General features: G+C 39.3%; 2 protein-coding genes across 2 annotated transcripts; one reads left to right on the top strand and one right to left on the bottom strand.

The window, feature by feature from the left end:
* Nucleotides 1-3,268: 3,268 nt before the first annotated feature.
* On the bottom strand, nt 3,269-4,516 carry LOC145950591 (uncharacterized). The gene has a single exon (XM_083061699.1). The coding sequence runs from the start codon at nt 4,514-4,516 to the stop codon at nt 3,269-3,271; it is 1,248 nt and encodes a 415-aa protein (XP_082917825.1).
* Nucleotides 4,517-7,895: 3,379 nt separating this feature from the next.
* On the top strand, nt 7,896-9,702 carry LOC109818979 (protein ASPARTIC PROTEASE IN GUARD CELL 2). Its single transcript, XM_083062651.1, has one exon. The coding sequence runs from the start codon at nt 8,187-8,189 to the stop codon at nt 9,555-9,557; it is 1,371 nt and encodes a 456-aa protein (XP_082918777.1). The 5' UTR covers nt 7,896-8,186; the 3' UTR covers nt 9,558-9,702.
* Nucleotides 9,703-19,680: the final 9,978 nt, after the last annotated feature.

Genomic DNA, 19,680 nt, shown 5'->3' with positions numbered 1-19,680 from the left:
GTATGTCAATCGGAACGGTGTTTCCTTTGTTGTGGATTGAGGTGTACATCTATAAGCCCACAAAACTTCTACTAGTTCTTCGGCCCAGGCGCCCTTAGAATCTCCCAAGCGCTTTTTCAACTCTGTTAAGATGACTTTATTCGCCGTCTCGGCTTGTCCGTTCGATTGAGGATGTTCAACCGATGTGAATCGGTGCTGTATGCCTAAGTCTTGGATGAACTTGTTCAACTTTTGATCTGTGAATTGGAGACCATTGTCGGTTACAATGGCATATGGTATACCGAAGCGCGTGACAATGTTCTTCCACAAAAACTTCTGCACCATACCAGTTGTGATTGTTGCTAACGGCTCGGCCTCAATCCACTTTGTGAAGTAATCAATTGCGACCAACAAAAATTTGCATTGGCCTTTGGCAAGGGGGAACGGACCGAGGATGTCCATCCCCCATAGTGCAAAGGGCCAAGGAGAGCTAATGCTGTGTAACTCTTCAGCCGAGGCGTGAATAATATTCCCATGGCGTTGGCATTGCATGCATCGCTTCACAAATTCAGCACAATCAGTTCTAAGAGTTGGCCAGTAGTATCCAGCTCTTAATACTTTGGCTGCTAGAGTTCTTCCACCCGAGTGAGACCCACAAATCCCTTCATGGATCTCTCTCAGCACGTAATTTGCTTGTGTTGAATCAATGCATTTCAACAATGGGATGGAGAAGCCTCTTCGGTACAATTCACCGCTTATTACTGAGTATCAGGCTGCCTGTGCGCGGAGCTTTTTGGCGGCGGAAGGTTCGGTTGGTTGTTTTCCCGACTCGATGTAATTCATTATGTCGGCGATCCAGGTCTGTTGAGGTTCATCGACCGTTAAACACTCATTCGGTTTCACACTAGGAGTTGCGAGGTCGAGATGAAGAGTAGTTCGAAGCTGCCCGGGTTTTCGGCCGCTGCTAGCCAGCCGAGCCAGTTGATCGGCACGTTCATTACGTTCCCTTGGGGTATGCTTAACCTGGACCTCGTCAAAGGTGTTACGTGCATTCTGAAACAAGTGGTAATATTTCAACAAGTTGGGGTCTTTCACCTGAAAGTGATCATTAACCTGTTCCGAGACGATTTTTGAATCTGTCCAACACACTATTCGCCGAGCACCAACTTCTTGGGCGAGCCTTAACCCTGCCAATAATGCCTCGTATTCGGCCTGATTATTGGAGGTCTTGAATGCAAATCGTAGGGACTGTTCGAGTATCAATCCGGATGGTCCTTCAAGGATTATTCCTGCTCCAGAACCTTGGTTATTTGAAGACCCATCTACATGCATTGTCCACAGGTCACTTACAAAATGGCCTTTTCGGCTGCAACTCGTTCATAAAATCAGCCAAGCATTGGGATTTAATAGGGCCTCGTGCTTCAAAGGTGATGTCAAACTCCGAGAGCTCAATTGACCAAGCCATCATTCGGCCGGCCAACTCGGGCTTGCGCAGTACCTTGGCAATCGGGCATTCAGTCCGAACCACCACATGATGACTCTGAAAATATTGGCGAAGGCGTCGAGCCGCGTGCACCAACCCCAGCGCCACCTTCTCCAAAAGTTGGTATCTTGTTTCGGCTTCTTGTAGCGACCGGCTGATAAAATACACAGGTCGTTGCTCGCCGTTTTCCTGCACTATAACGACACTTATGGCTTCATTTGATACACATAAATACACCACCATAGCTTCCTGCGGATCGGGTTTAGAGAGAACGGGAGGGGAGCCGAGACGTTGTTTCAACTCCTTGAAGGCCTCTTCACAATCAACGTTCCAGTCAAACTTCTTGACCTTCTTTAACAAACCGATAATAGGCTTTGCAATCTCTGCTAGACATGGTAAAAATCTTGAAAGAGATGTGAGCCGTCCGGCCAATTTCTGAACCTCCTTGAGGTTTTGGGGACTTCTCATATCGATGATTGCCTGACACTTGTCGGGGTTGGCTTCAATTCCCCTCGCCGTAAGCATGAAACCAAGAAACTTTCCACCAGATACGCCGAACACGCATTTTTCTGGATTGAGCCGCATGCCAAATTTGCGGAGTTGCTGGAATACCTCGGTGAGGTCATCGATGTGTCGGGCGATGCCTTCGGACTTGACAACCATATCATCGACATATACCTCCATATTCCTGTCGAGCTGGTGTCGGAAAATCTTATTCATCAACCTCTGATAAGTTGCTCCTGCGTTCTTTAAACCAAAGGGCATCACACGATAACAATAATTAGTCGTGTCAGTGATGAAAGCCGTCTTTTCTTCATCATGAGGATGCATTCGGATTTGATTATATCCCGAATAAGCATGCAGGAAGGAGAGGATCTTATGACCCGATGCACCGTCAACCAACCGATCAATATTTGGGAGCGGGTAAGCATCTTTCGGGCATGCCTTGTTGAGATTAGTGTAGTCAGTGCACATTCTCCATTTGCCGTTTGGTTTTTTAACCATGACTACATTTGCCAACCACGTAGTGTATTGAACTTCCCTGATGAATCTAGCCTTAAGTAACTTTGCCACTTCGGCTTCCACTGCTAATTTTCGATCGGTTCCCATTTTTCTTTTACGCTGAGCAACCGGTCGTGCTTCAGCACATATTGACAATTTATGACACATAACACTCGGGTCTATGCCAGGCATGTCGGATGGAGTCCATGCAAAAAGGTCCTTGTTCCGACTGATCACAAGGCCTAAGACTGAACAGTCTTCCTTGGATATATCTGCGCCGATGTATGTAACTTGTGTGGGAAGTGCACCGAGCTGTAAGTGGACTTTCTTGTCAACCGGTTCGACACGTTCTTCATTGTTCATTCTTGGATCAAGATCCCAATCGACCGACGCGTCAGATGCCGAAGGAGTTATAGCATGAACCCGTTTGGATTTTTGTCGCTGTTCTTCGACGGGAGATACGCGCAGACTTGCGAAATAGCATTCCTGAGTAGCTTTCTGATCGGCGTGGATTGTAAGGATCTTCCCTTTGTCGGATGGGAACTTCATTGCTAAGTGCGGTGTCGAGACAATTGCCCCCAGCATGTTCAATGATGGCCAACCGAGGAGGATATTATAAGACGTGTTGGCATGCACCACAATGTATTTCACCTGAATTTCTCTAGTTTCTTGTTCGTCAAAACAAAAACGAGTGAATAACTTAATATATCCCTTGGTGCTTACCCGTTCTCCTGAGAATCCAACCAAGGGGTCATCGTAAGGGATCAACTCCGTCTCGGAAATACCTAACTGTTTGAAGGTATTCTAGTATAAAATATCCGCCGAGCTGCCCTGGTCAACCAACGTTTTCTTGACTATGCAATTGTGAATTTCTACGTTGATCACCATTGGATCGTCCTGCACGGGGTCTATGCCTTGAAAGTCAGCATCAGTGAAGATTATGGTTGGTAATCTTCGGGAGGGCTGCCTATCAACGACGTGAACCGAGCGAATAGCACGCAAGTGTCTCTTTTGAGCTGAGGAAGTTGAACCTCCTCCGGCGAATCCTCCTGCGATTGTATTAATAACCCTCCTATTCGCAGCCGATGGGTCGTCCTTCCTATCACGAGACCTGCTTCGGTCACGCCGAGTCCTCTCAGAATTATCATGTCTATTGCGATCCTGGTGGCGAGGTTGATATGTTGAGCGAGGCCGAGATGATCCTGACTGATCGACGAAGTTATGAAGCTGTCCCTGCTTGATCAAATCTTCAATTTTATCCCTAAGGGCAGCACACTCTTCGGTAGAATGTCCACGGTTGCGGTAGTACCTGCAAGTTTTGCTGGTATCAGCACGTGGTGGGGTAGAAGCTCGCTTCGGAACCGCTAGCACTTCAGCCGCGAGGGCTTGCTCTAGCACCGCTGCCCTACTGGCATTCAGGGGGGTGTAGTGAGAGTATTTCGGCCCACGAGTGGGTCGATCTCGCAGTGTTATTTCTTTGGCTTTCCCTCTGAATGGTTGTTCCGTTGGCTTTTCGGCCTTGCTCACTGATTCGGCACGGGCTTGATTGCGGTATTCGGCTAACTCTTCCATTTGCATATACTTATCGGCTCTCCTTCGTAAGTCGTTCATGTCCGAAGGAGGTTTTTTGCAAATGCTATTGACGAATGGCCCCGACTTCAATGCCGTTGTGAGGTGATGGAGTGCTACGGCCGGATTGAGGTCTCGGATTTCCAGCGCAGCTTTGTTAAACCGATCCATGAAGGCTCGAAGAGACTCCTTCTTGTCTTGCCGAAGGCTTACCAATGATAGTGAGGTCAAGCTGTGGGGACGGCTCGTTGCGAACTGGATGGTGAACTGTGATGACAAAGTGTTGAACGAGTCGATTGAGTTAGGAGGTAGCCGAGTGAACCAACTCAACGCCCTGCCTTTGAGAGATGTCGGAAAAATCCGACACAAGGCCGCATCATCCGTGGTGCTCAAGGTTACCTGCGTGAGAAAAACATCAAGATGTTCGTCAGGATCCGAAGTACCATCATATTTATCAATCGGCAGTGATTTCCAGTTATCCATTAAAGGCAACTACATGATAGAGGGTGTAAAAGGATGCCGGTGTGATCCCACTGTTGCTACATCGGTGGGACGTCCAACTATAGGCAGGGCCGATTGAAATTTTTGTGGTGCCGCAGCCGAGGCATGAATAGCCGAGGTATGGATATCATGGGATTGGTAAGATCCGTGTGTTTGAGTGTTAGTAGGCTGGGTAGGTTTCCATGAGGAGTCTTGACTCTTTAATGCCTCATTTTCGGCTCTCAAAGCCGAAAGTTCTTTTGCATCCTTCTCCCGCTGCTGTTTCATTGCAGCCATCTCCTGCTTGAGCAAGCGCACGGTCTCGGTGAGATCAGTTTCGTCCTCAACTTGAACGTGCTCTTCCTCGGTTTGGTGATTTTCCGTGTTCATTCTCCTTATCTTCGTCATAGCCTTGTTAAGTCTTCAAGTCTTTCTCGGTTCGGCCCCACGGTGGGCGCCAAAATGTACCTGTCTGAAGGGCACACTAGTAATCTTCTCGTATTTGGTGGGCCGAACGAGAGTTCCGATCGAATATTCCGGTTAGGGGGGAGGTACCTGCAAAAGGCACTCCGACGCTCAAGTCAGGAGAAAGCACAAGTATCGATAGTAATTAATGAACAGTGACGTTATCTCGTGACATGAGCTATTTATATTGACATTTATGGGCCCGGATTCCCATGGGCCCCGCAATAGGATTACCGGATTAGGTAATACGCCTCTAATCGGCTTATTGGTATGATTAACTCTTAATCCCTAATTAGGGGGAGTCCTTAACTCTTCATTAGTGGAGATCTGGATCTATGGATCATGTGGTGGCTAATCGGCCACCTGGTTCGGCCACTCGGGTACCGATTGGGTGTCGGCTATCAGGTGGCCGAATAACCCTGCTAGTACAAATTGAATGATTTTTTATATGTTCAATTGCAAATGATTTTATACAATCGATTTTTGATTTAATCGATTATTTTTATTTAATTGATTAAATTAATTATTTAATGAATTTAATCAAAATTATTTATTAATTAATTTAGTATAATCAATTTTTATTTATTTTATTTCTTTTAAATCAAACACTTTTTTTAATCTACTTTTATTTATTTATAGTCAATTCATTCATTTCTCTTTTTGTATTTGTCACCTATTTTTTTTCTCATTACTAGACGGAATGAAAATTCCCCCAATACTAAGTAGGATCAGCCAGAATGAGTATATCTCCTAGCTCATAGCATGAGCTTTTCAATTTAAATATTAGTAGATGTCGGGTAGCGTGATTTTTTTCTGCCCTATTATAGGATACTTTAAGGACAAGAAGCTTTTATCTTTTTCTTTTATCAAAAAATATATATATATATTGCTTACACATAATATGGTCTAGATAAATCATTTGACTACCGAAAACCAATAACATGCAATTGGGCAGTTTCGGATATCAAGACACTTTTGTAAAATCAAGTATTTTTCGTTTGGCATCTTCGGATGCTAAGATGAATTTTGACCCCAGTTAGTTTTTTTGGCATCCCAATTGCCTGTATTGATTGAATCACTGTTCCATGTATACAAAAGAACAATTGTTAGAAAATTAGTCTTTTTATTCTGTGATAGTTTGGATAGCCCAAAATAGAAATACTTATATGCAGAATAAAAAACTTACACGAGAGCTGATTTTCGTCAAATATCGACTTTAGGGCATCTCTAAGCAATTCATTTGATTTGTTTCATGTATTGGAAAATGAAAAAAAATAGTTTTTAGTGTGTCATGTCAGCATTAATCAACTCAAACAGAAATTTATTCCAATAATAAAAAATTTTAAGAAATTCAACTTTTAGAATTTTTTTTCAAATCATTTATGAACCAAATTAAAATTTTTATTAAAAAAGACAATTGCACTACAATAAAAGAAAATAAATTATGAGAAAAATATACAATAAATAGATATTAAAAATAAAATAAAGCAATAGTAAATACATAAGTTATTTTTAAGTTATTTTTTTATTTATTTTTAATTTTTAAATTTTTTTAATTTTTAATTTTTATTTCTTTAACGCAACGTCTCTTTTTCTTCTTTTTCATAGGTTTTTTTCCTTTTCCTTCACCTTCCTTTTCTTCCAACTCCTCCTTCAAACTCCTTCTGCCATTGCCGTCGTTGCCGCGTGCGCGTCAAGTCCAAGCAGAATGTCCAACCGCGCGTCTCCGTCGTCCACCCGCGCGCCTCTGCCTTCCAACCGCGCGCCTCCGCCGTCCAATCACTGCCTCACCATCGTGCCTCCTTCCGTTCACAAAGGTAAGGAACGGTTGCTTCACTAAGCAACCCTTTCTCTTCTGCAAGAAACTCTTACTACCACGTCACCCCTCTCCAATGGTAAGAAACTGAGGTTGGAGTTACTTGATGGGCCAAGCAACTCCCATTGGAGTTGCTCTTAACGTTTTCAAATTTTTGTCGTCCCATATTTTTTCCTGGCTCATTTACACGTAATAATTGAAGACATTTCCTTTGGTGCAAGTTTTGTTCAGGGGGTACCAAAACCCTTTGTGACTAGGACCACATAAACGATGACATGTGTTAATTTTGTTGGAACTTATATTTTTTAAGAATGTTTTAATATTTGCTATTTAACCCTCATTAATTTATAACCTTTTAAGTAATAGCCCCCAGCCTATTTAAATATGTTTTATCTTCTTCATCTCTCTACCCGTTTCATTTTCATTTTTCCTTTCTCCCTAAGCCTCCATCGGAATCCGAAGCCACCGATTCAAGACCGCCGTCGCCGCTGCCGGATTCTTCTCGGAGCTCTTGCTTCGCTTGTTGAATTACATTCACGTTGCCCATAGGGTTGAAATTCAAAATTGCGGAGATGGAAGAACCGTTCTCCAACATGCTCCTACGAGAATCCTCCATCACCATGCTCATGTTCCGGTCCCACTCCGCGCAGTTTCTCAGCTATGTCGCGGCGGCGACGGCAACAGCAGTAGAGGTGGAGAACGTGCTAGGGTTGAAGTAATTCTCGCGAAAATAGTGCGACGACACCGACATGGTGGAGCCGGAGCTGCGGAGGGAGATGTTGAAAGAGGTGAAATTGGCGGGGATAGTGCCAGTGCCGATGCCGGAGCCAGAGATGCGCCAGAGAGAAAAGGAAAAATGAAAATAAGACGGGTAAAGAGATGAAAAAGATAAAACATATTTAAATAGGTCGAGATCTATTATTTAAAAGGTTATAAATTAATGAGGGTTAAATAGCAAATATTAAAACATTCTTAAAAAATATAAGTTCTAACAAAATTAACATATAGCACATTTATGTGATCCTAGTCATAGAGTTTTGATACCCCTAAACAAAACTTACACCAAAGAAATTACCGTAAATGAAACGAGAGTGAGAAAAGCAACATGATTTACTCGGTGGGTGAGTCTGGTTCAATTTGTTTGTATGTGGCATCCGGCTGGAAATCACAAACACAACACAAGCATGCGTAGGAGAGAGTTTTTCCTGACGATCGGATAGATTGATATAGATATATTTTACATTTTAGTACAAAAGAGCCATAGCAAATTTCAATTATAGTCCTCTCATCTCCTCTCTCTTGATCCCAAGGATGAAACCATAATAATACCAATAATATAACAAATGAATCCTGAACTTTGAGTCCTGCTCAGTCCTCTGCTCACCAACAACCATGCCCAAACTGCCCTTGTTGATCTTTCTAGTGCTATTCACCTCCACCTCCTCCGCAAACTTCCAAGAGTTGAACGTGGAGGAAGCAATCGCAGGAACCAAACTGAAGCCACCCAAACAAGTTGACGAGTTGGAAGAGGAGGAGGGAAAATGGAAAGTTGAGGTTTTTCACAGAGACAAGATCCACCCCAACCCCGACAAGAATCACCGAACCCGTTTCCACGCACGAATGACACGAGACGTTCAAAGGGTCACCTCCCTCCTTCGCCGCTTCAGTAAGGAAACAGAAGCAGAAGAGGCTTCTTTCGGTTCCGATGTTGTGTCAGGTACGGAGGAAGGAAGCGGAGAGTATTTCGTCAGAATAGGAATCGGAAGCCCCACTACTTACCAGTACATGGTCATTGACTCCGGCAGTGACGTCGTATGGGTGCAATGCCAGCCCTGCGACCATTGCTACAACCAATCGGACCCCATTTTCAACCCGGCTCACTCAGCTTCATTCGCTGCCATTTCTTGCTCCTCCGCCGTCTGCGCCCAGCTCGACGACGCCGCCTGCCACCAGGGAAGGTGCCGCTACGAAGTCTCCTACGGCGACGGCTCCTACACCAAAGGCACGCTCGCACTCGAAACAATCACCCTCGGCCGAGCCGTTATCCGTAACACCGCCATCGGCTGTGGCCACTGGAATCAAGGCATGTTCGTTGGAGCAGCGGGCCTGTTGGGCCTCGGAGCTGGGCCCATGTCCTTCGTTGGCCAGCTAGGTGGCCAAACAGGTGGCGCCTTCGGATACTGTTTACTCTCTCGTGGCACCGCCTCCTTCGGTTCCCTCCAATTCGGACGCCAAGCAATGCCCCTCGGAGCTGCGTGGGTCCCACTTGTTCCTAACCCCTTCTTCCCCAGTTTCTACTACGTCGCCCTCTCGGGCCTCGGAGTCGGAGGCGCGCGGCTTAATATATCCGAAGATGTTTTTCGCATGACCGATTTGGGCGACGGAGGCGCAGTCATGGACACCGGCACCGCCGTCACGAGGTTTCCCACGGTGGCTTACGGGGCCTTCCGCGACGCTTTTGTTGCACAGACTACAAACCTGCCGCGGGCGCCCGGAGTGTCCATTTTCGACACGTGCTATGATTTAAACGGGTTTGTGACGGTTCGCGTGCCCACCGTGTCGTTCTATTTTTTCGGTGGGCAGATCTTGATCCTTCCGGCGAGAAATTTTTTGATTCCGGCTGATAACGTAGGAACTTTCTGTTTTGCATTCGCTCCGTCGCCTTCTGGGCTTTCCATAATAGGGAATATTCAGCAAGAAGGGATCCAGATTTCGTTTGATGGAGCCAATGGTTTTGTCGGCTTTGGACCTAATGTCTGTTAGTTAAGTATTCTAATGCTAATGTAATTCTACTACACCAACAATCTGAATTTTGTTAGTCTTAGATAATAATAATGTAAATTAAGCATACCTCAGATAACTAGTCTTAATTTACTCAGCAATTATCAATGTCACTGTTAATTAATTATTCTACTTGCTTTCAATTTAGCTGCTAAAAACAATTGATGCAATACTGGTTTAATTTATGGTGTGTTTTTTTTTGGTGATTTAATTCACTATAATTCCACTAGTGCAAAGGTCTATCTCAAGCAGAAAATATAATTTTATTCATAGCGTTACTAAAGGAGAAAAGTATATTTGAATGTAACGTTGGCGCTGTACGTAGTAATCGTGAAGGTGGTCAAAAGATGTATAGATAGATCTCATTCACAATCTCAGCTGATATACCGATATATGAGCAGACTTGATTCAACGCATTAAAGCCATTGGGTATCAACGCATTAAAGCCATTGGGTATGTTCCTCAGACACGTTTTGCTCTTCATGATGTAGATGATGAAGAAAAGGGTGACCTGCTTTTTGAACGTAGTGAGAAGTTGGCTCTTGTCTATGACATCCTAACATTACCTCCAGGTGCACCTATTCGAATAACCAAGAATTTACGCACCTGTGGTGATTGCTACACTACCATATCTAACATTTCCAAGATTATTGATCATGAGATCATACTAAGAGTTTCAAGTCGCTTCCATCATTTCAAAAATGGATCCTGCTCATGCAAAGGGTACTGGTGACAACAGAATCAACCGATTCCATTTAATTTGACATGTTTGCTATGATATATGTAATGTAATTATCTTATTCTATTACTCTCTTAGAAAAGTGAAATTATCTTTATCGATAGAAATCGGTAAGTAGCGACTTTAATACTATTATTATTAATTATTTTAACTTATCAAACGAATAATTTTTTTACATAAAATAAAAAATTAATATTTTTAAATGTATTTATTTTAAGTATTTAGGGTTTTTTATCTGTGAAATATATACATATGTAAATTTTAAAGAAAAAAATTAAGGTCACTCATAAAATTAAATAAAAAAATTGTAAAAAATTAAAAAATAATAATATTTTTATAATGCTTTGTTTATAAATAAAAGAGATTTTATTAGAAAAAGGACATTTATATAAAAAAAATTGTATAAAAAATCTTAAAAGTGTAAAAAAGAAGCAATTTTTTTTTAAAAAAAATACCTTAAACGTGTAAGAATATTTTTATAATGCTTTGTTTATAATGCTTTGATGAAGTTAGCATAGTAAAAATAATAATATAAATATTTAATCCCCTTTATGAATGGTTATTTACATGCTTAAATTTAAATTAAGCGATTGACCCTAAAATGTCTACATATTTGCTTTTATTATAACAATATTTAAAATAAAAGAAGTGAAAGATGGAGCAAGAGATTGATGAGCAATACCTCATAGCAAGTTTATTAGATCTTCAACTATGGAGACTTTTAGGTGCTTTTTGTCTACCTTTCACATTACAATATGCCTCACGAAACTCAATAAATACAATAGGAGGGAGAGAGAAATTTCGAGCTCTAAGGAGTATTTGACGAAATTTTGTGGCCCTGAAAACAATGACTGAGTTTTCTATTTATAGACATCAGAAAGTAGCTAGAACGGGCCGTTCCAAAATCAGAACGGCCCGTTCTGGATCCGACCATTATGTGTTAATTTTGTAATTGAAACGGCCCGTTCTTAAAATAGAACGGTCCGTTCCAGAGATGAGTTTAACACATAACTGACTATGCTGGAATGGCCGTTCCAAACAAGGGTTTCTAGGCCTTTCTAATAACTTAGAATGGCCCGTTCCAATTAAGGAACTACCCGTTCCAAACTTAGGTTTTAGCCTTTTTCAGGAACCTGGAACGGCCCGTTCCAAACTATGATTTTAGGCCTTTTAAGGAACTTGTAACAACCCGTTCCAGTTTAGCAACAGCCCGTTCCGGTTTAGGAATAACCCGTTCTGATTTTGGAACAGCCCGTTCTAGGCTACTAAAAATAGCTTTTTTGGGATTTGGGCCTTTTGATGTCATGTCTTGTTGTTTCCATGCTTGGGAGCTCCTTTTCTTTGATAATGGAAGTCCATTTCCTTATTTGTATGCCCCCTGGACGAAATTGGGTGTCTATAGCTGCCCCTCTTTACTTGTCCTTTGGAATAGCTATGTGTTGCTTTTCTAAAGGCAAGTAAAGACGTAGACATTTTGTCCGGGTCTTCTCTCTGTCTCTTTGTGTTGGCGCTTCTGCGTTGGTTCCCTTGGATAGGTGTATTTGCTTGTATCATCGCCCTTTAGAGCAGTTGAGTGTTGGGTTGCGTACTCTATTGGGTAACAAGGGTGACAAACTATGCACCTGATCTTCGGTCTTCGAATAGATTCTCCATGCCATGGCTCTAATTTCTTTTCTTGTGATAGTGAGGTGGACATCCGGGTCTTCAATCTTGTATTGACATTAGATGTCTCCACGTTGTTCCCTTTAGGTAGATGGTGTTTACCGATATCCTTGCCCTTTGGGGCAACTGAATATCGGGTTGTATGCCCCGTTGGGTATTCAAGGATGGCAACCTTGTACTGCCTAGGCTTCAGGATCCATGTGAATATTCCATGTCATTTCTTTTTTTGTTGCGTCCGAATCTTCCCTTTTTCTTCAATTGTGTAGATGCCCCCCCACCATTTCCTTCGGGTAGATGGTGTTTACCTGTATCCTTGTCCCTAAGAACAAATGAGTGTTGGTTTGTATGCTCCGTCGGGTGATAAGGATGGTAAACTTGTACTATCTAGGCTGCTGGCTTTGATGTCGATGCATCCTATTGCTTCTGCTTGCTTCATGATAGTGTGTTCCTTTATTTGTAGCTTGTTGAAGAGGGAGTATATTCTGAGCTCAGCCTCTCTAGGCTAGACTGATATTTAGGGCTTCAGCCAGCCCATGGTGGGAGCTCAATGGCAGTCCCGGTTTTGACTTTGAGGAACTCGACGGTACCCTCGTTGTCATTCACTGATTTGAGAGGCTCGATGGCAGCTCTCAATCAAGTTGGACTGATTTTAAGGCTTCAGCCGGCCTATGGTGGGAGCTCGATGACAGTCCTGATTTTGACTTTGAGGAACTCGGCAGTACCCACTTTGTCATTCATTGATTTGAGAGGCTCGATGGCGGCTCTCAATCAGGCTGGACTAATTTTAAGGCTTCAGTCGGCCTATGGTGGGAGCTCGATGGCAGTCCCAGTTTTGACTTTGAGGAACTCAGTGGTACCCTCGTTGTCATTCACTGATTTGAGAGGCTCGATGGCGGCTCTCAATTAACCTGGATTGATTTTAAAGCTTTAGTCAGCCTATGGTGGGAGCTCGATGGAAGTCCCAATTTTGACTTCGAGAAACTCGGCGGTACCCTTATTGTCATTCACTAATTTGAGAGGCTCGATGGCGGCTCTTAATCAAGCTGGACTGATTTTAAGGCTTCAACCGACTCATGGTGGGAGCTCAATGGTAGTCCCAGTTTTGACTTCAAGGAACTCAACGGTACCCTCATTTTCATTCACTGATTTGAGAGGCTCGATGGCGGCTCTCAACTTGGATGGTTGTTAATGTCCTTTATAAAGGTGGTCCTCGAACCTTTGATGGATGCTCGACGACACTCTTTGTTTTGACTTGAGGTATTCGATGGTGCCCTCATTGTTGACTTGTGATGGAAACTACCCCAAGGAGGATGGGCAGGATATAGATGTGCCCTATGTTGATGGGCAATAGATGGGTGACAGGGATTCTGGCACTGCCCCTACCATGTGAGTATTGTGATGCATCACCAGGCGTCTACTTGTGGTAGGGTCTTTTCTAAATTTCATTTTTGTTTAGCTTCGACGTTGTCATGTTTGAAGGTTGCCTTTTTCTACTATTTTTCTAAATGCTTCGGCTTTTTCAACACGTACGAAGCTTGCCTTTTTTGGTTTTATATTTTGTTGTCATCATTGGTGGAAGGATCCCATCCCATGATGATGTTATTTGTTGAATCTTTATTGATGAGTATTATTTTGGAAGCCACTCCTGGCTTTGGTAGGAAAACACTCCTAGTCTTGGCATTTTCATGGATCTTCCATCATTCGGTTGAGGAGTATAGCTCGGTCGAAGATAGAATAAGGCTTAGTAGTTTCTTCATGCTTGTATATTAAGAAAAATATATTATTATTACTTCTCTTCCATTGATATTCAACTGGTATTTAATCGATATTATTAAAATAATAAAAATAATTAAATATTTTATAAAATTATAATTTTTTCTTAGTAATAATATAAAATAAATTTGATATTATAATTCTATAATATTAAAAAAGAAAATAAACATTTTATATTTTTTTCTCAATTTTTATGTTTGAATTTGTTGCATTACAAGTTTAATTTTAAATTTCTTAATTTCTTTTACAAGAAATTTGGCAACAAACACAATAACGTTTATTTTTTTATTAATCACATTACCACATTGAAGTAAATTCAAAGGTGATTAATATTATCTGTGACTACCTATTTACATTTATATTTTTTATTGTAATTTTTAATTTCACTATTTTTTTTAGAAAAAGATATATACTAGAAGGGAGAGTTGAATAGTGTATATCAAAAAACTTGCATTTTTGCAGTGAGGCAATGAAAACGCAAACAAATGAAGTACTAGAAGGTAATCAGACAAAGTACTAAAATAAGATGAAATGGCACAAGTGTTTTATACTGGTTCTTCTCCAACCCAAAAACTACATCCATTCTTAATCTAACCAAATTGAGTTCCACTACTTTCAATAAGATACAAGTATTCTTTCACAAATCACTTCTGGCTCAAACAATAGATTCTTTCAACAAGCCTTTACAGGCTCAAATCAAGTATTCTTTCAACAAGTTTCTCCAACCTCAAACCCAAGTATTCTTTCAATAAGCCTCTTCAAGCTCAAACTCATGTATTCTTTCAACAAGCCTATTCCAACTCAACAACTAAGTATTTTTTAACACAAGTCTCTCTAAGTTCAACCCTTACAAAATGAATTTGACAAAAGTTACAAATATAGTTTCGTCTCTTCTAGATGTGATGCTATGAAAAATACAACACAAAAAGACTACAAAGAAATAGATGCAAGATTTGCAAATGAGATCTTCTTTGTAGTACTTCAGCTTGTTCTCAGAGTATTTAATCAAGGTGAACTGCTCAATAAATGTTCTTTTATGTACAGTGCTTTTCTTCGTATATGTATATTTTGTGTTTATCACTACTTTTTGTAGTTTGAAGGCTTGATCCTTATATAGTAGATTCAGAGAAGATGATTGTTGCAGCAACGTTCAAATTTAAACATGCATATTTCTTTATGTGTTGCTTCGTGTGTCTTCTTGGTTGATCTTAAAGTGTATTGTTGATGCATTTAATGTGAGCATAAATGCTTATCAAGATGTGTGTACCTCTTATTTGATCCAAGTAGTTACTTATCACCATTTCTTTCTACTTTTGAGTGTAGTAGAAAGTGTCAGCACAGAGCAATTGGGACTAGTGTAGAGTAGTCATTTTCAGTCTCTTTTTTGTGATATCTAGGATCTTTTTTTTTTGGCTTTACACAGTTATTTTGTATTTTTCCTAATTGATGTTCTTCGAGACTTTTGAAGCTCCTTTTTACTTAATCTACTGAGGAATATCACATTAAATGAAATGTAATGTCAGTTGTATATAATAATGTTCACTTAATGTCAGTCAGACAGATCGTATGTTTTGTTTGATTTTCATCATCATAATATGATATGTGTTATCTTCAAATTTCATCTGATCTCTTTTATCTTTGAAGAATGCTTTCCTTTGCTTACAAAAAAATCTTTTTATTTTTTATCATTAAAATTTAAGGAATTGTTTGTAGTCTTAAAGCAAGATTTTGATTTAACAATTTTTATTCAACTGTTGACATTTTTAGCTTAATTTTTTTTTACCTCATTGTAGGTTATTTCGTGAGGAAAACCATGAAATAAATTCAAAAAAAATGCAAGAATAAGATTTATCAAGTTTATAAATTGAAATTTCTTCTAATTTAATCTTGTGCTTCAATGCAAAAAAATAATTAGTGCGAGAATGTTAGCATTTCTTCATGTTAGTATTAGCAGGTAGTTAGGTTCATTTGTTGTCTTAAAAAAATCATTTTTTATATTTCTTTCATATATTGTCACAACTTAAGGGACATAATATATAAGAATAAATATTAAAAAATACCATAAAAAAATTTGTTTGTGCTTATTTTTACAAGTGATTGTATTTTTTTATTAATAAAAATATTATTTATAGGTTTTTATTTAGTTTTTTATTTATAAATAGTATATTACTAAATGTTACATTACGTAAGTATAAGAACACGATAAAACTTAACGATTAATAGATGTCAATTTGACAAAAGGATCAAAATTTCTTACAGGGATTAAATGTTTCTATTTTAAAATAAAGAAACAAAAATTACGAATCAATAAAATAGAGGGATAAAAAGTACAATTTAATATAAAAATAAATAGGATACATTAAATTCTTCTCTCATAATAGATACAAATATTACACTTTACTTGGCTTTTATGTTAAAAATTACAATGTCCTCCTTTAACAAATTTCAATATATGACATTTTACCCATTTTTAATTTTTTTTATTAAAGTTTCAATAACTTTCATTACAAAAAAAAAATATTACCAAAATATAATTTACACTAACATCACCTCAAAATAAAATTACATAGTAAATTAAAAGAAAAATCAATCAAAGAGCAAATGTTAATTAAAAATCACTACAATAAATGTTACATATAGTGACATACAAAAAGTGTTACTTAAAAATCTTGTGGATAATGCTTGAATTTGTCTCGAATTTGATAGAGAATACCTAGTTTGACCAAGCATGGGTAAGGATTTTCCCTTCCTATGTTCCCCTTGAAGTGAGGCCCCACCAAATCGCCTCTATAGTGGAGCCTTAAAGGCCCTACTCTGCTCTATTGTGCTACTTGCTATGAGGCCACAATTCTCTTTAGGAATTGTGTGGGCCTCTACCAAAAAAACTACGCTCTCAAGGACACCATTTCAAACCAAGGAAAGGAATGGTATAAGCCTTGACCTCTCCAATTGATGGACCATGGGTCAAGGGCCCAATCACTAGAGCTATGGCTAGGAGTATACAAGAAGAGTTGGATAACTTGAAGACTAGTGGGCTCCCTAAGCCCAAGGTACTCTTCATTTGGACTACTCTATCATGAAAAGGAGGCATAGTTCTAATTGTATATAGTTTGTACATAGATTCCTTGTATAGGCTTATTTTTGTTTTTGTATTTGTGAGACACTTTATTTCATTTTATTAATCATTGTATATTGTTTCTAGGGTAGGTTACTTGGAGACTTTGACTACATTTAACCTCATTTTGAGGTATACTCATTTTCTATTTTTTCAGTAGTAGAAGTGGGTGGCATTTAGCAATGCTTGAGGGTGTGACTAGCAATTGGGCCTAGGCAAAATTTTACATATTGGACTCATTTTGCTCCTAATTTTTCATAAATTTGACCTAGCTAGGTCTCATCATTTTTGGATGGACCTAACTATACCAAATCAAACATTTTTTAAATTAATTCAAGGAGCCAAAATGGACCAAATTCGCCTAGCTCACCTAGTTCCTCTTGGCCAAAAATTGCTTCTCCTTCTTCAAGCTTGGGAAGCTTGTGCTACAAGCTTCTTCTTAGCTTGCTTCCCAAGCAAGCTAAGTGAGAAGCTTGCTCCACAAGCTTCCTAACTAGCTTGGACGGTCAAGCCAACCAAACCATGGTTCACTTGAACCATGGTTAAGGTTAGCTTGCTCCCTAAGTTACCTCCTTCTATATATTTGTAACTCTAACATTTTCTCTTACTTTTGATGAATGAAATTCAGATTTTTCACAAATTCTCTTTTCTCAAAGTCACTTAGAATCCGTGGAGAACAATCTCCTTAGGCTTCTCTCAAAGGTTTTCAACCTTTTTAGCTTGGTCCATCAAGCTTCTTCACCTTCTCAAGGAGTAACCGAACCTCCTTTGGATGTTTCTTCACCATTGAAGATTTCTTCAAGGTGCTTCCGCCGTTTACAAGTGTTCAACCTCAAGGAGCAAAGGTCTTGGACAGTGGAATCTTGAAGAACATCAATCTTCTTCAACCTCCTTCCATCACCAATATATTGCCTTTTTTTGTCTTTCCAAACCTATAACAAAGCCTAAACGTACCAATCCGGTCCCAATTCTTTTGAATTCTTGACCGTATGGAGCCACCTTCTTCGCCTGCATTTTACCTACTTCACCAGAATTCTGTTGTCGGTTCTTAGACCCCATTAACTCCTTATTGTCGCTCGCTTCTGGATGTTTCATTGAAATGATTCAATACTGCTAATGGAAAGGCCCTGGATGAGATCACATGCAAGCTAAGAAGTGGTGCTTGTTCGGTGACCCTGCCGAACTTCATTTACACCAATTCAATTTACAAGCCTATAAAAAAAAAAGAATTGTACCAACACCGATGTACCGATCCTATGACCACCAATTCTCCTACTACTAATTCCCTGGTTTGTGCTTCGGCTGGAGTCTTGGTCTGCGGGAGGTGAATAGCGAGGGGGAGGGAGGCACCCTAAGCATACAAAGGAGCAACAATTTAGAGCCATCAAAATAAATTGGAACCTATGAACCAACCTGGCCCACAACAACTTTGAGTTGGGTTGGTAAGAAAAATTTGACACAACTCACTTACAACTCGTCTCACCACAAGCAAACTCATGGTGAATCAAGTTCGCTCACGGGTTGGCTAACCTAGTATATTTTTTATTTTAGTTTTTAAGTTTCCAAATAATTTATGTGATTATGCATTAACACCATTGACTAAAATTTATAGATAATAGTTATGAATTATGATATTAGTGTCAATTTGATATTATTTGTCAATATTTGATATGATATCTTTGATATTATAAGTTGATTAATTTGGTTGTAGTTGATGTCTATTTTTTACATTTTTTTGTCTTATTGTTAACATAGTTGTAATTCTAAAATATAAGACAATAATATGCATTTTTTTTATAAAGATAAATTTTTTTAATTTTTTTAATTTAAGCTAGCTAACTCATTTAATTCACCAACTCGTGATGGGTTGAGTCAAACTCCTTTTTTAAGCTCACTAAAGGTGTCTAGCGCATGGTGGCTCGAGCCAAGTTACCCACTTTAACAACTCTAACCTGATTTATTAAATCGGGGGATAAGGACCATTATATAATTATTGTTCGTATTCGTCCACATCCTCATCACCATTTTAAATTTGTAGAAACTTAATTTACTTTTTTTAGAATTTATTTAAGATTTATGCAATTCTTACTCTATTTTAAATTTATGTTAGATGAAACTTAATTAATATAATTTTGTAAATTTTACTCTACGTTGGAATCCTTATTTTATATATATATATATATATATATATATATATATATATATATATATATATATATATATTGCAAAAAAAAAATTGGCCAAGTATGAGTTGGGGACATGCATAACTGATGCCTAACAAAAACAAGGATGAGACACTCATACACATCTGGTATCAAGGATAAGGATAAATATAGATACTATGGAAAAGAAGAGAAACACTAGAAGGGCATTAAATAGTGTTATTCAAAAACTCCCACTTTTTTTCAAAAAGTAATGAAGTAGTGTAACACATAGGAGAGGGCAGACAAGGATTTATACTGATTCGTCTCAATAACTGAGACTACATCTAATTGTTAATTAAATTAGATAAAGTTTCACTAACTTATACAAAGATACAAGTTTTTTTTTACCAAACCACTTTTAGCTCAAACATAAGTATTCTTTTATTTGTTTCTTCAAGCAACTACCTAAGTATTCTTTCAACATAGTCTCTTCAAGCTTTAACAACCAATTTTTTTATAGATAAGTCTCCCTAGGCTCAAACCAAAAAATATTTTTTTACCATCAACTCTCTTCAGGCTCAAAATAATAGGTATTCTTTTATAATCAAGTCTCTTTAGACTCAAAGTAATAACACAAAGTTAAAGTTGGATAAGTTAACTATGTTGTTTCAT

This window comes from Cajanus cajan, chromosome 8, assembly GCF_000230855.2.
Source record: "Cajanus cajan strain Asha chromosome 8, NIPB_CcT2T_4, whole genome shotgun sequence".
NCBI lineage: Eukaryota > Viridiplantae > Streptophyta > Magnoliopsida > Fabales > Fabaceae > Cajanus > Cajanus cajan.
This window is presented reverse-complemented; position numbering and strand designations above follow the sequence as displayed.